At 57.6% G+C, this 14,226-nt stretch overlaps 1 protein-coding gene across 1 annotated transcript; it reads right to left on the reverse strand.

Annotated features, from left to right (window-relative positions):
• Nucleotides 1-8,010: 8,010 nt before the first annotated feature.
• Nucleotides 8,011-9,308, reverse strand: LOC112612145. Its single transcript, XM_025366284.1, has 2 exons — nucleotides 9,148-9,308; nucleotides 8,011-8,489 (listed from the first exon to the last, which is right to left on the reverse strand). The coding sequence occupies exons 1-2, from the start codon at nucleotides 9,256-9,258 to the stop codon at nucleotides 8,274-8,276; spliced, it is 327 nt and encodes a 108-aa protein (XP_025222069.1). The 5' UTR covers nucleotides 9,259-9,308; the 3' UTR covers nucleotides 8,011-8,273.
• Between the last annotated feature and the right edge of the window lie 4,918 nt (nucleotides 9,309-14,226).

The following is a 14,226-nucleotide window of genomic DNA, read 5'->3' on the forward strand; positions in this document are numbered from 1 at the left end:
CCCTAGGCAGGGAGCTTGGCTCTGGGGGGGCTGGGTTGGGAGGCCCCTGATTGATTTCTGTTTACCGGCTGTCCCCGCAGGCGGAAGAGCGAATCGCGCCCCATCCATCAACAGGCTCGCAGCCTCCCTAATAAAAACATTTTACTCCTAAATGATCTCGAACTAATTAACTCAAAGTGTTAATTAAAGTTTGCGCAGACAGCATTGTCATCAGGGAGGGCGGTGGATCCATCTTCCTGAGAGAGAGACAGTGTTTGGGGGGGCCTCCCATCCCCCTCACTGCTGAGCCCTGTCCACTGCTCCACCCTGTGGCCTCCAACCTCCCCTGGGGGCTCTCCGCGTCTGTCCCCACTCTCAAGCTCTTCTCTGAGCTCTTCACTGGTCTGTCTCTGAGTTTCTGTGTCTCTGTCTCTTGCCTCTCTTGCCAGAATGCTGTGTCCCCAGGGTTCCCACCTCCGGTTCATGTGGTGCTTTTGTGTGTGTGTGTGTTGGGGTTATGTGTGTGGAGCACGTATGTGTGTCAGAGTTTGTATGTGGACACGTGCATGTCAGAGGAGATGCATGGCGGTTTGTGCACATGTGTGTTTGAACCCGGGGTGTATGTGTTAAAGTTTGCATGGGCACAGGCATGTATGAGCCCAGAGCTATGTGTGTGTCTGAACATGTGGTCCATGTGGACAGGTAGGCTGTGGGACCTGACCAGGTGTCCCTGAGACAGTGTTTGAGGACCTCTAGGGGCCCCTTGCTCGGCAGGCCAGGCAGGAGCAGGGGCCGTAGGTGCACTGGGTGGGCGAGGGACCAAGCTCAAGCTCACTGGGCCCCTATCCCCTTCTCCCATCTTCCACAGCCCATCGCCAGCAGGGCCAGGGAGCGCAGGCCAGGACAGGCCACCAGGCCATGGGCACTGGTGGGGTGGCTGGCTGGGCGGCCCCAGTGTGAGCTCATACATCAGGGCTGACAGGCTCCGAAAGCCCCGGAATTAAAACCTAAATCGAATATTGATCACCTGCTCCGGCCGTGGCGCCCACGACGGCCCCCCCCCAGCTCCCTCGCGCTTGCTCCCTGCTCCCTGGTTCTCAGGCGTCACAGCTGTCCTGTCTTTCCGTCTTTCTTGCCTCCTCTCTCCCGGGCTTCTCTGCACCCAGGCCTTCCTCTAGTGGCCCCAGCAGGTGCCCCCTCAGGCAGAGACAGAGACAGAGGCTGAGAGAGACACAGGGACATGCAGACACAGAAAAGAGACCCAGACACGGAAACAGTTCAACACAGACCTGCAGACAGACCCAGAGCAGGCAACACACAGACAGACAGACACGGCACACAGTCACCCACAGACTTATGCACAGGGAGTCACGCACAGCCACACCTCAAAAGTCACACTGATATACCATTGCACAAAAATGCTGCCCACAGGACATACATACAGAAAGTGCCAGACACAGACAGGCAGACAGAAAGACACCCACAGGCCCACAGAATTACTGCCACACTCCGGATCACTGAGACTTGAGTGTAGTGATACAGGGACAGTCGCAAAGCAAGTTACACCAACATGGGCAGAGCGAGACAGAAGATACGCAGTCATGGATGCAGGTAGATACACAGACACACTGAGCTCCCCAATGGCAGGGAACACACTGCCTGTTTGCCCAACTGCACTCATCCTGACACACAGCCACCTCCCTCTGACTTAGCCCCCAGACACCACCCCCACTCTTGGATCGAGAACCCAGAAAGGCCCCGCTGCACAGGGAGGAGCCTCTCAGACCTCATCCCCCAACTCTGAGCAGTCCCCTCCATGCCCCAAAGTTCCGGGCTGATCCAGGAAGGTAGCTGGAGAGATGGACCCCAGAGAGGGCAAGAAGGATTCTCCGGCCAGAGACGGGCAGGGACAGGGCCAAGGTCATGCTGTCCAGGGAAGGCCCAGGGATCCAGGGTTCTAGTCTCTGAGACCACCTGTAGGACTGAGGTGAGACAGCGGGAAGAACTTCCCGAGACCACTAGGGCTGGGGCTCCCCAGAGTGGGCAGGGGTGCTGCCCCACTCCCACCCCCACCCTGAGGCTTCCCGGCTAGGGCGGGCAGCATCGGAGGCGGGCGGTGGTGGCTGCCTGGGAGAAGATGAATCTTTCATGAGTGATTTGCGGCCGCCTCTTCTCGTCCCGTGTTGTTTAATGTTTCAATTTGGGCGAAAGCAAAACATTCAATCAGGCGGATTAAGTGCGTAATGCGTCTCATCGCTCAATCTGTCGCCTCCGCCGGGCAGCCCGCCGGGTGGGGGGGCAGGCTGGGAGGGGGTGGCGGGCAGAGACCCCGGCCAGGGGAGCCTGTTCCCCAGCAACTCTCCAACGCTTTGCCACAGGGAGCCCCTCAGCCTGGAATCCCCGCCGGGCTCCAGGCTCTCCCCACATACCGATCTCTGCTTCATCTCCGGGTGTCCACTTGGCTTGGGGAGCCCTGATTTATCCGCAGCCCTCTGTCTGTCTGTGTGTGTCCACCTGTCTCTCTGTCCACCTCTGTCTTCTGGATGTGTCCGCTGTTCCCTCTGATATCCGTCTGTCTCTCCATGAGTGCCTGCCCTTGTCCCTGTCCACCTGTCCTCTCGCTGCCTGTTCTCTGGGTTTTCTCCCTTTAGACCTAGCCCCCATCCCTCTGTCACTGTCCATCTGTCCATATGGCTCCCGTCCTGTCTCTTGTATTGTCCGTACCCAGGTCTCACCAGCCCAACCTCTGTCTGTTCAAGAGTCTCTCTGTTGCCTTCACCCTCTGCCTGCCATCTGCTGCAGACCCCCTCTGTCCTCCATATTTCCCTATCTCCAGTTCTAGCCCTGAACTCACGCCCCGGTCTCTTTCTTCTCCACCAAGGTCTGAGTCCTCAATCCTGTCAGCCTGACCCCAGCCCACTTCTCTATTCATCTTTGTCCCTGTCTGTGTCCACCTGTCTGTTCGCCCATCTCCATCCTTCTCTCTCTCTCCCTCTCCCCTGTCTCTGCTCCCACTTGGGTCAGTGCCTCTGGCTTCCCTCCTTGACCTGTCAGTTCCCTGTCCCTGGTCTGGCCTAATCTCCATGTCCACTAGGGGGCAGCAGGCACAGGCTTTTCTGGAGGGGAGGCTGGCGATGGCTCAGGGGCTTCCCAGCCAGCCCTGTTACTTATTTGTCTGCTGACCATCCTGCCCATGGGGTGTCCCAGCCCCACCCCTTCCTCCCTCAGACCCAGGAGTCCAGGCTCCCACCCCCCTCCTCCCTCAGACCCAGGAGTCCAGGCCCCCAGCCCCTCCTCCCTCAGACCCAGGAGTCCAGCCCCCCAGCCCCTCTTCCCTCAGACCCCGGAGTGCAGGCCCCCAGCCTCTCCTCCCTCAGACCCCGGAGTCCAGGCCTCAGCCCCTCCTCCCTCAGACCCAGGGGTCCAGGCCTCAGCCCCTCCTCCCTCAGACCCAGGGGTCCAGGCCTCGGCCCCTCCTCCCTCAGACCCAGGGGTCCAGGCCTCGGCCCCTCCTCCCTCAGACCCAGGGGTCCAGGCCTCAGCCCCTCCTCCCTCAGACCCAGGGGTCCAGGCCTCGGCCCCTCCTCCCTCAGACCCAGTGGGTCCAGGCCCCAGCCCCTCCTCCCTCAGACCCAGGAGCCCAGGATCTGAGACCATCCTCCATCAGACCGAGGAGTACAGGTCCTGGGCCATCTTCTCTCTCACAACCCAGGGGTCCTATCCTCTACCCACTTCCTCTCTTTTCCTCCCAGAGAGCCTGTGACCTGCTCAGGGATAAATGGAGATTTCAGCTGGGGACTGACAGGCACTAACCAGAAATGTTGTCACCATTGCGCACGAACAGGGACACAAACAGATTGTGTGTGTGTGTGTGTGCGCGTGCGTGCACATGTCCAGGAAACACAAACATAATGGGATATAGGATTCAGTCAACACACAAGGACACACACAGACACCAGCTAACATGCATGCACACCAGAACTCAGGGACACACGCCGAGCTTCTGCCCATTCAGGGCAACTGACTTTGGGGACAGCAGGGTAGGACAGGAGGGTCTCCCCAAAATCTCATCTCCAGATCTGCCCTCAGCCCCAGTCCCTCAGCCTCTGCCCTTCTCCTGGCACCCTTGCCCTTCCTCCCCGCTTCCTGGCAGGTTCTCAGCCTTTTGGCCCCACTCCTACCCTCTGCCCCCGACCCCTCCACTCTGCCTCTCTGGCCTCTCCTCTGCCAGGCTCGCTTTCCTCTGTTGCTCATGTTCCCCACACCCCTCAGCCCCTCTCCCCAATTCCCTAAGTTCCTGTTTCTCAGCCTCTCACTTCTGTGTGTCTGTCTGTGTGTCATCAGTTTCTCCTGCCCCCTCCTCCATCTGTCTTTTTCTCTGAATTGTCTTTGTCCATTTCTTTGCTCCTCTGTAGCCAGTTAGTAACATCTGGGGCTTTCTCTCTGAGCCACTCTCAATCTGTCTCTCTGTCGCCCTTTCTTAGGGTGTCTCTGCTCTCTGAGTCTCTCGGAATGTCTCTGTCAGTCCCTGTCTCTCTCTATAACTCTAGGCTTTGCAGTCTCCAAGTTTCTCTCCGTGTCTCTGCATCTCTGCATCTCTCTTCTCTCTCCCATCTCTCTCACTGTCTGTTCTTCTCTGTCTCCCTGTCTCTGTCTCTCTGTCCATCCATCTCTCTCTCCCCCAGCCCCTCCCTCCCTCCCCCTCTCTCCCTCTCTGTCTCACTCTTCGCCTCTCTCTTTTCTCTCTCAAGTGTTTTCAATTTTATTCTGAGTGGAATTAACTACCCCTGATGTCAAATTGCCGCCGAAATCGATAATAATATCTTTACAAAAGAGGATATTCTTCTCTCGGAGAACGGCCTCTGAAAAATGGAAAATTTAGTCGAAATTGATTCATTACTTGACACTTTATAGAACGGCTGCGTATTGATCGCACCTGTCATGTCCCATCTCCCCTAATCGAAGCTGAAGGCCGGCTCCGATGCCTGCTATTTTTCATAATTCCACCGCAGCCGACAGCTCCACAAACACCGCCGCTCGCTCAGCCTCCGCCTCCCCGGGCCGGCCGCCACCGCGCGCCCTCGGCCTGGCCCTGGCCCTGCCAGCCGCACTGCACGGCTGTCCCTCCGTCCATCTGCCCACCAATTCTGCAGATGCCCTCTGTCCGTCCTCCCCTCCCTCCTTCTGTCTGTCTGTCCCTCCTGCCCCAGCCCCAAGCCCTAAGTCTGTCTGTCTGTCCTTTTCCTGGACCAGCCCCCACATCTGTCCCCAGTCTTCCAACACCCTTGCCGCCCATCCTTTCTCTCACCCTTGTCTGTCTGTCTGAATTCCCACTCCCAGGCACACGCCCTGGCTGGCTGCCTCCCCCTGCTCTCCTGGCTCCCATCTGTCTTGTGTCTGTCCGTCTGCCCTCCTTGCACCTCGTTCATCCTGGGCCTTCATCCTTCCACCCACCAGGCCCCTCTCGGTCCATCCTCTCCCACCCGGGATAGGCGGTGGGGTGAGGGAGGGGTGGCCCTGTTTGTTTGCACCCCTTTCCCAGCTGACTGGACTCCCCCATTCCCTCTGCTCTCCCAACATCCACAGCAGCGTGGCTTGGCCCAGCTCCAGCCCCGTCTCCCCTGGGACTCCCCGTCCTTCTCCCCAGCCCCTCTCTGCCCAGCTTCTCCTCGCCTCCCTCCCTGCTCTCTTTAGTGTCCTCTCCGTGCCTCCCTCCTCCCCTTTCCCTCTCTCCCTGCCTCCTCCCCAGGCCCTGTGGGCTTGGCTTTGCCCTCAGCAGGGACCCAGAGATGAATCAGGCACAGGCCCTGCCCACAGGGAGCCTCAAGCCCCGAGGGATGGGGGATGGCCGGCGGTCATACTGAGCCAGAGGACACAGTGGTAGGGTGGGCCCTGCTCTGGGAGGACGCAGAGCCGTGTAGGCAGGGCGCTTGTCTGCACAAGCTCCTAGTCTAATATGGGGGCAGGGGGGAGGGCAGGGGGGAGGGCAGGGCAGCCTGGTGGTTAAGAACACAGACCCCTTGGCCAGGCTGCTTGGCTCCAGGTCCCCTTCTAATACTAACTAGCTGTGTGCCAATCAGCAAGTGATTCTGTGGCTCAGTTTCCTCATCAGTAAAGTGGGGGTGACACTTATAAGAGCACCTACCTCTTAGAGTTGTGCCATGAGACTTGCTTGAGTTAATCTGTGTATAGAGTTTAGGCAGTGCCGGGCACCAGGCAAATCCCATTAAAGGGTCATTGTCATGACTACTGACGTGCTGGGATTTGGGCCCCATTCAGCCTCCCCCGCCCACACCACCCCCACCTCCCCTTTTGCTCTTGTGGTTCTGGGAGGGCTGCAGTGGTGGGGAGGGAGTTAAGGAGATGGAAACTTGGGGTGGGGGGCTCCTGGTTTCACCCTCTGTCACCTTTAGTGCTGTCACTGCACCAGGAGGCATCTTTGTTAAAAGCAATCTCGAGACAGCCGACAGCCCTCACGGAGGGGTCCTCTTGCTCCTGGGGCTTTGGAGAGTCTAGCGGATATTACAGACCCCAGAGGTATGCTCTCTCCTTCATGGGTAATAAATTCAGTCCACTGGGTGTTACAGGCTGGTGAGGGTATTCTCCTGCTCCCTCTCTCCCAGTCTCCCCCTCTCCTAGGGGGCATTAAACACCCTGAGGGCGTCCTCTCTCAGTGGGGTATTAACTACAGTCTTCTGCTGCTGCAGCCTCCCTGGGGATGTTAAGTACAGCTTAATGATCCCCCTCCTGTGAGACGCTTCCTTCAGCCAAGTAGGCAGTGTTGGCAACACTGCTAACGAGGGAACGTGTGCCCCTGCCGGCCGCGGGGATGCTGTGCAGCGAGGGGTCTCTTTCACTGAGCACCTACTATGTGCCTTACGTGGCGCTGCACGCTCTGACGTCTTCTTCTCATGAATCCTCCCGAACCCTAGGACTCAGAGAGGGAGTATAAATTTTCCAAAATGCACAGCCCCAAAAGGTGTTCCAGAAATCAAGACGATGTCTTCTGGGGGTGGGGGATGCTGAGGGTGTTCTGAACAGTCAGATGGTGCTGTTCCCATTCCCACCGGTGTGTAGGATGCACAGGGCAATGGGTCCTGGCCCCTCCCCTCCCAGAGCATCAGAGCTCTCCTTGCGGGGTCCTCCCCCCCCCTCTGATTGGGACTGCAAGCCCCTCAAAGGTGTTAACATTACAGTCTGGGACATTTTCCTGTCTCCCAGAGGGGTGTGGTTTAGAGATAAAGTCTTAAAGCCCTCTTGACTGATGGTCTTCGCCATCTTAAGGGTGTCCCTCACATTCCAAAGATGTTCTGTTTTCCAATAGGGTGTCGTGTATGGTGTGATAAACTGTATCTCTCCAGAGGGTGTCCAATCTTACTGAAGGGTGTTATCTACAGTCAATTGAGCTCTTTCTGCTTAGGTGTTCTGTCCCTCTTCACAGGGGTTTAATGGTCATGAAATGCATTCCAGTTGGTGGACTTGAAGCCTTGATGGTGTCCCAGCTCTCTTGAAGGGTGTAGCCAAGGAGTCATATCTACCCAGAGGGTGTCACCTTTCTCCCAAAGGGGTCCTGTGTGGGAGGAGTCCTGCCCCACAGAGGGTGTTCTGGAACCGCTTCCTTGGCATTCAGAGCCAGGCACTGGGCAGGTAGAGGAGGAATGCTCTCTGTAGTATGCTGGGTGTTACACACACACTCAGAGACAGACACAGATACACATACACAGACTTGCCATCTGCACACGCGGCACACACGTGCGTACCATAATACAGGAAGTGGGAACACACGACCCGTACATGGAGACATTCAGGCACATGCACAGAAACATATGCACAAACACTGTAGCTGGGGAGCTGTGTTCAAGTAGGCTGTGGACAGTCCCGGGGCTGTTGTGGACACGCAGAGGACCATGGCCCTGGGGGAAAGGGTCGTAAATGGAGCCCAGTGAAGCCTGTTGGCTCCTTGAAAGAATGTTCCCTACAGTCCAACTGCAGAAAAGGTACAGACAAGTGAAGGAATTCTTGTTTTCTGGTAAAATTCTTAATATTTTAATGGGATTATTCAGAAGCAGCAAGTTCACAGCAAATGTGTGTTTATTTGGTACTTGGTGCGGTACCAGCTGTGCTCCACGCGCCCTGCGGTTTAACCCTCCCAACCACTCTAGGAGGGAGGTCATTATTGTCCCATTTTGCAGATGAGGAAACTTGAGGCTGGGGATGTTTAGCGACTTGCCTGAGTGAGTGGTGAGTGGGAGTGAGGCTGAACCCTGTCTGTCAGGCAGGGCTGAAGTTCTCTTCTAGCCTCTCAGCACCTTGGTCTCAGCACCTGGGCGCTGGTGGGGTTGGTGAGATCCCACAGAGCTGTCCTGGCCCCCACATATCCACCTGGAGACTGCTGTCTTGCCGTGAGACCTACTTTCTCCTCTGGGGGTAGGAGCCTCCAGGGGCTGCCCTGGTGAGAGCTGCCTTTCTCCAGAGAAACTGGTGTGGGGCTTGGCGGGGTGGAGCCTGACCTGGGAATGGGACGTAAAAGTGGTTGCGGGGCAGTGGCAGCGGGAGAGAGGGCAGGGTGAGGGGCAAGGGGCAAGGGAGGAGATAGGAGGGTTGACAGTGAGGGTGAGGGTCAGGTTGGGCCAGAAGGAGGAGGTCCGGCCAGGAGCTGAACTGTGGGTCTGACCTGCCCTGAGGCTGGTCGATATTGACTTGTTATTTCAATGGGAACAGATCTGGCTGGGCGGGGCCGTTCCCTGTCACTGCAGGTGTGCATGTGTGTGCCGGTGACCTTGTGGGCGTGTGAAGGGGAGTGTCAGTGTGCCAGCCCTGGGTTCTGCCTATGTGTCAGTGAGGGCTTGTGTGTCCAGGCTGTGTTTTGGGAGTGGAGTGTGGCTGTGTGTCACCGTGCATCTGGGTATCTTTGTGTCCAGTTTGTGGGTCAGTGGATCAGGGAGTGGCTGTGGGTTGGAGAAGGTGTGGTGTGCAGGCTGTGTTTGTGCGTATGTTTCTCTGTGTGTGCCTGAATGTCTCCGTGTACGGGTTGTGTTTCCACTTCCTGTATTACGGTAGGCATGTGTGTGCTGCGTGTACAGAGGGCAGGTCTGTGTATGTGTGTCTGTGTCCGTCTCTCTGTAGGGCTGTGTGTCCCTGAGTGTGTGTTTGCACTGTCTGTCTTACTGTATCCATATGTCCCTCTGTCCGTGTGTCTCCTATCCAGGCTGCGTGTGTGCGGGTCCGTGTTCCAGTCCGGGTCCAGGTTTGCGTGTCCAGCAGAGGTCCTGGCCGCATCGTCCCCACCTCCACCTCGCGCCTGTCCGTTTGTCCGCGCGTCCTCCTAGGGAGGAGCGGGGCGGAGGGGAAGGAAAGGGGAGAGGAGGGGGTCTCTCTACCTCTCCACCCACCCCTGCCCCACCCCCACTCCCTCAGTCCCGGGATCGAACCTTATTTAGAGTCGCGATTCGACATCTGTTTTCAAATTTGATCAGCTCTGAACTTTATTTTCCGAGTTTGAGGAAAATTATATTCCATCGATCGCGCCCCCGCCCCCTCCCCCGCGCCGCCGCCGCCGCCGCCTCCATATATCTGCGCGCCGAGCCCGGCCGGGCGGCCGCGAGGGCGGGAGGCGCGCGGCGCGCAGAGGAGGAGTGGAGGGAGGAGGAGGAGGAGGACGAGGAGGAGGAGGACGAGGAGGAGGAGGAGGACGAGGAGCAGGAGGAAGAGGAGGACGAGGAGAAGGCGCAGGAGGCAGGACCGCCCCGCGCCCCCAGCCGGCCAGGCTGTCCCCGGCGCGCGCCCACCCGCGCTCGCTGCGCTGCGCTCCCGCCCGGAGCTCCGCACTCAGCTCTCCGCGTCTCTGCTCTCTTTGCGCGTCTGTCTCGCTGTCTGTCTCCCTCTCTGCATCTCCCCGTCTCTGCTCGTCTCCCCGTCTCTGTTTCCCTGGCTGTCTCTCCGTCTCTGAGTCTCTCCAGTCCCGGCGTCTCAGAGACTACCTCTCCTCGTCCTCTGGGTCTCTGCCTCCCCGGGGCTCTGGGCATCTCCCCCCATCCCGCCCCTCGCCCCGGTGCCCCCTCCCCAGGACGCCGCGGGGGCCATGGCTGCGGGATCCGAACTTTAAACACTTCTCCCTGGACCGGAGCGGATGCGCAAAGCCCAGAAAGTGAGTGAGCCCGGCGGCCGGCGCAAGGGCGGGGAGGGGGCGGGGATTCCCGCCCGAGGAGGGGGCGGGCGCGGGGGTGGTCCTGGGAGGCCTGCGAAGCTGGGCCTCCGAGCCCGTGGAGGGGCAGGCTGATGGGGTCATCCGCCCCAGCTGTGGGAGGCAGGTGGGGCTGCGCCCAACTCTGGGAAGGTGGGAGGCGGGTAGCACTGGAGGTGCGGCCTAGGGACAGGGGTGCGAGATTTGGGGGCGGGGAGGGAGAGCGAGTGAGAGCCACGAAGATGGGGTCTGCGAGAGACTGGACTGAAAATCTGGGAACGGGGCTTGGTGTCCGACCTGAAGGTGGATTTGGATGTTTGGGGCTGAGGAGTCTGGATATTTGGGGATAGATTCTGAGTGGGGTTTAGAGGTCAGGGCTGAGGGCTTGAATATTTGGGACCTAGGGGCTCAAAGCCAAGAGACTGGACGCTTGGGGTGGAAGATCTAGATATTTGAGGTTGGGAGCTGACGGGGGCTGGGAGTCAGGACTGGGGGTGTGGATATCTGGGACTGGGGATCAGCACAGGAGTTTGGACTGGAGAGGGCCAGAAGTCTGGATTTGGAGTTGGAGTTCAAGGCTGAGGGCCTGGTAATTTGGATCTGGATATCTGGGGTCTGGATATTTGGTGTGAAGGGTCACAGGGTCTGTGGGAAGGACATTTGGGCCAGTTCTGGGGTCTGCACACTTCGGGGCAGGGAGTACTGGCCTGGCCTTGACCTTCGTGGGGCTGGGGCCCTCTGGGACACCTTTTCTATCTATCCTTCCACCACTGTCGCAGGGCCCTGCTGGGCCACTTCTGTTATCTCTCCCCTGGCTGGGTCTCTCCTCACTGTCTCTCTGTCTCTGTCTCTCATAGCATCTCTGTGTCCACTTCTAACTCTCCCAGGATCTGTCTCTCTATCTCTGTCTCTCGCAGCATCTCTCTCTTCCTTTTTGGGTCCAACTCTTAGCCTATCTCTCTCTAAATCTCTGTGCTTATCTCTTCCTGTGTCTCTTTCTCTCTCAGCATCTCTGTCTGTCTCTGTCTCTTACTGTCTCTCCATCTCTGTCTCTCCCAGCATTTCTGTCTCTGTCTCCCCCTCACTGGTTTCCGCTCAGATTAAGCCAGGGACCTAATTCCAGGCCCAGGATCGAATTTTCTGGCAACAAAGGGAAATAGCGAATCGATCGGTCGCTCCGGAGATTAAGAGACAAGCGGCGCGCGGATCTATCACGGCTAAACGGCCCCCCCCCGCCCGCTCCCCCCGCCCGGCCGGCCCGCGGAGGCCCAGACGCGCTCCGCATCGCCAAGCAGCCTTAGGAGCCCTGGCAGGCCGGGCCTCGACCAGCCCAGAGCTAACTGTGTGCCCTGCCGAGGGCCAGAGCCATGGGAGGGACCCAAGAGCCAGAACTGGCTCCCCAGGGAGGGGAGGACAGGGGAGCGAGAGAAATCGAGGCAGCAGACCATCTGGCAGAGTCACACTGCACCCACCTGTGGCCTCAGGTAACTAACCTTTCACTCACACCTGTCTATCAATGCACCTGTCACACCCATGTTCCCCCTTCAACTCCCCAAATCTGGACTTCCAGGTAACATCTATCTCCTCATAGCTGCCTGCGCGCAACACCTGTCCTCCATACCTGTTCCCTTCATCTGCCCTGGAGGTAACACCTATTTCCTCTCACCTGCCCCTCCAGGTAACACTTGTCCCCCTCACACCTGCCCTTAAGATGTCTGATCTCGGCCGGGCGCTTTGGGAGGCCGAGACGGGCGGATCACGAGGTCAGGAGATCGAGACCATCCTGGCTAACCCGGTGAAACCCCGTCTCTACTAAAAAATACAAAAAACTAGCCGGGCGAGGTGGTGGGCGCCTGTAGTCCCAGCTACTCGGGAGGCTGAGGCAGGAGAATGGCGTAAACCCGGGAGGCGGAGCTTGCAGTGAGCTGAGATCCGGTCACTGCACTCCACCCTGGGCGACAGAGCGAGACTCCGTCTCAAAAAAAAAAAAAAAAGATGTCTGATCTCTCGGGGGAGCATACGTCCCTTCTTACCTGCCCCTCCAGGTAACATCTGTTCTCTAAAATCTGCCCCTTCCACTGGAATCCCTGCATTTTATCTCATTTCATGCCACACTGGCCCCTTCCTACCTGTAAATGAGCCATCCCACCTGTCCCCTAAAGCTCTAAACTCACCTGTTCCTCACACATTCGTATTTCTTCACCTCTTTCTCCTCTCAAGCAGTACCGAGCCACCACACGTGCACACACTCACACACACATTCCTTCCTTTGCAAACAAGCACTCACACGTGCAACCTGCTAACCTGTCCCCTCAGGTAAGGCCTGCCCCCGCCAGTCCCCAGCCTCCTGGCCCTCACCCATCCTCCTCCGTGACAGTGCTGCACCTGCCCAACACCCCAACACCTGCCCTCCCAGAAAAGCTGGCCACAGACAGGTCACCTGAGAGCACAACTGCCGCTCACACCCCTCTCTACCTGTACCTGACACCGTCACTGACTTCCAAGGACTCCCCCGTACCTGTCTTTCCTACTTGTCATTTCAAGTTACTCATCACAGACAACAGAAGCACCTCACCTTCCCCACCTGTGTCCTAACCCCAAGCACCACCTGATCTCCAGCTCACACACTGGTACCCTCCTCATGGCCTTCCCTGCCATCATGCCTTCCTCCAAGCCCTTGTCCCCTCAGAGTTTCCCTGTCTCACCTGCACACTTGCTCACCTGTGTCTCACTCCTAGTGCTGTCTCTGCCTCTCTTGGTCTCTCACTGTCTCTCACTATACACACCACTACTTCACACAGACACACGTTTGGGGCAGGAATCTGTCCTTGGCCACAGGTATCTGCGTCACCTGTATACCTGTTTTCCCACACTTGTCCCTCAGGTACTCTCTATCCACTTCTCTTCTTTCCTACATACCTAATTTCTCATGTTTCTCTCTCTCTCTCTCTCTTTTGCTGCACAAGGTCACACCAGTAACCCCCTACACCTGCTGTTCCTCACCTGTTTATCCTGGGGAATCCTCTGCCCTGGTAACACATTCAATCATTTCCTCAGCAAACAGGTACCGAGGCCTCCACACCCCCTACGCATACCCCCACCTAATCTCTCTTTGCTTCACATCTCTTCAGCTGGGTCTAGGGGACACCTTCTCCTGGACACAGCCCTGTCCCGTGGACATGCACCTGGCTCCCCAAACTCAAGCCACCTCTCTCCTTTTCCTCCCCCCAAACATCCATGTGACCGGAGTCCCTTTGCACCTTTTGCAAGCATTGTGAACCCACTACACACCGCTGCCTCATTCTCTGCTACGTTCACTTTCGCTACCTGTCCCTGCAGCCTATCACCCCCACATCTTTAGGAACAAACTTTCAGATCCCTCACACCTGTCTCCAACCTGCTTCTCTCCAGAAACACCGGTCCCCTTTGTTAGCACATGTCTCTAACCAGCTCTCTCCTCGAGGAGCGCCTTCCTCCGTGTGCATAACACCTGTAGCATGTGTTAGACACGTGTCACCTGTTCCCAGCCACCCCCACACCTGCTCCCTGCACTGCACAGCATCTTAAGTCCGAGGCTCTCTGACTTCAGTGTGCATAAGAAACACCTGGTCCAGGTATCACTGTCTGAGTAGCAGGTGCTTGTAATATGTGCCCCACCTGTTCTACCACGTAACACCTGCCCTCCCCATATATACTGATGGCAACACGAGGATGAGGATGAGGGTGATGGTGATGACAAATCCTGATTACTAAGGCCACCATCCATCTCTGTGGCAGACACTAACTTCTTCACACCCATTGTCTCATTTGTCCTCACAGGGCCCTCATGAGGCAGGTACTTGCCTCTTGTCCCCATTTTACAGAGAAGGAAACTGAGTCTACAGAGTTTCTTTGAGGTCCCAGAAACAGGTAGATGTTAGAGATTTGAGTCAAATCAAGGCTGTCTGACTTCAGAGACTGCCCTCCTAGCCATCCAGGTGTCCTTGCCTCTCCCATCTGCCCCTAAGGTGACCTCCTCCCTCCACAGACACACCTATCCACCTAGTGACTTTGGTGACACTTGC

Source organism: Theropithecus gelada, chromosome 19 (assembly GCF_003255815.1).
Source record: "Theropithecus gelada isolate Dixy chromosome 19, Tgel_1.0, whole genome shotgun sequence".
Lineage (NCBI taxonomy): Eukaryota > Metazoa > Chordata > Mammalia > Primates > Cercopithecidae > Theropithecus > Theropithecus gelada.

Coding starts and splice junctions, on each gene's coding strand:
- LOC112612145 (XM_025366284.1), bottom strand. CDS start 9,258: ATGCGGCCAGGACCTCTGCTGGACACGCAAACCTGGACCCGGACTGGA. Junction 8,490..9,147: donor CAGAGGGACATATGGATACA/GTAAGACAGACA, acceptor TCCCATTCCCAG/GTCAGGCTCCACCCCGCCAA.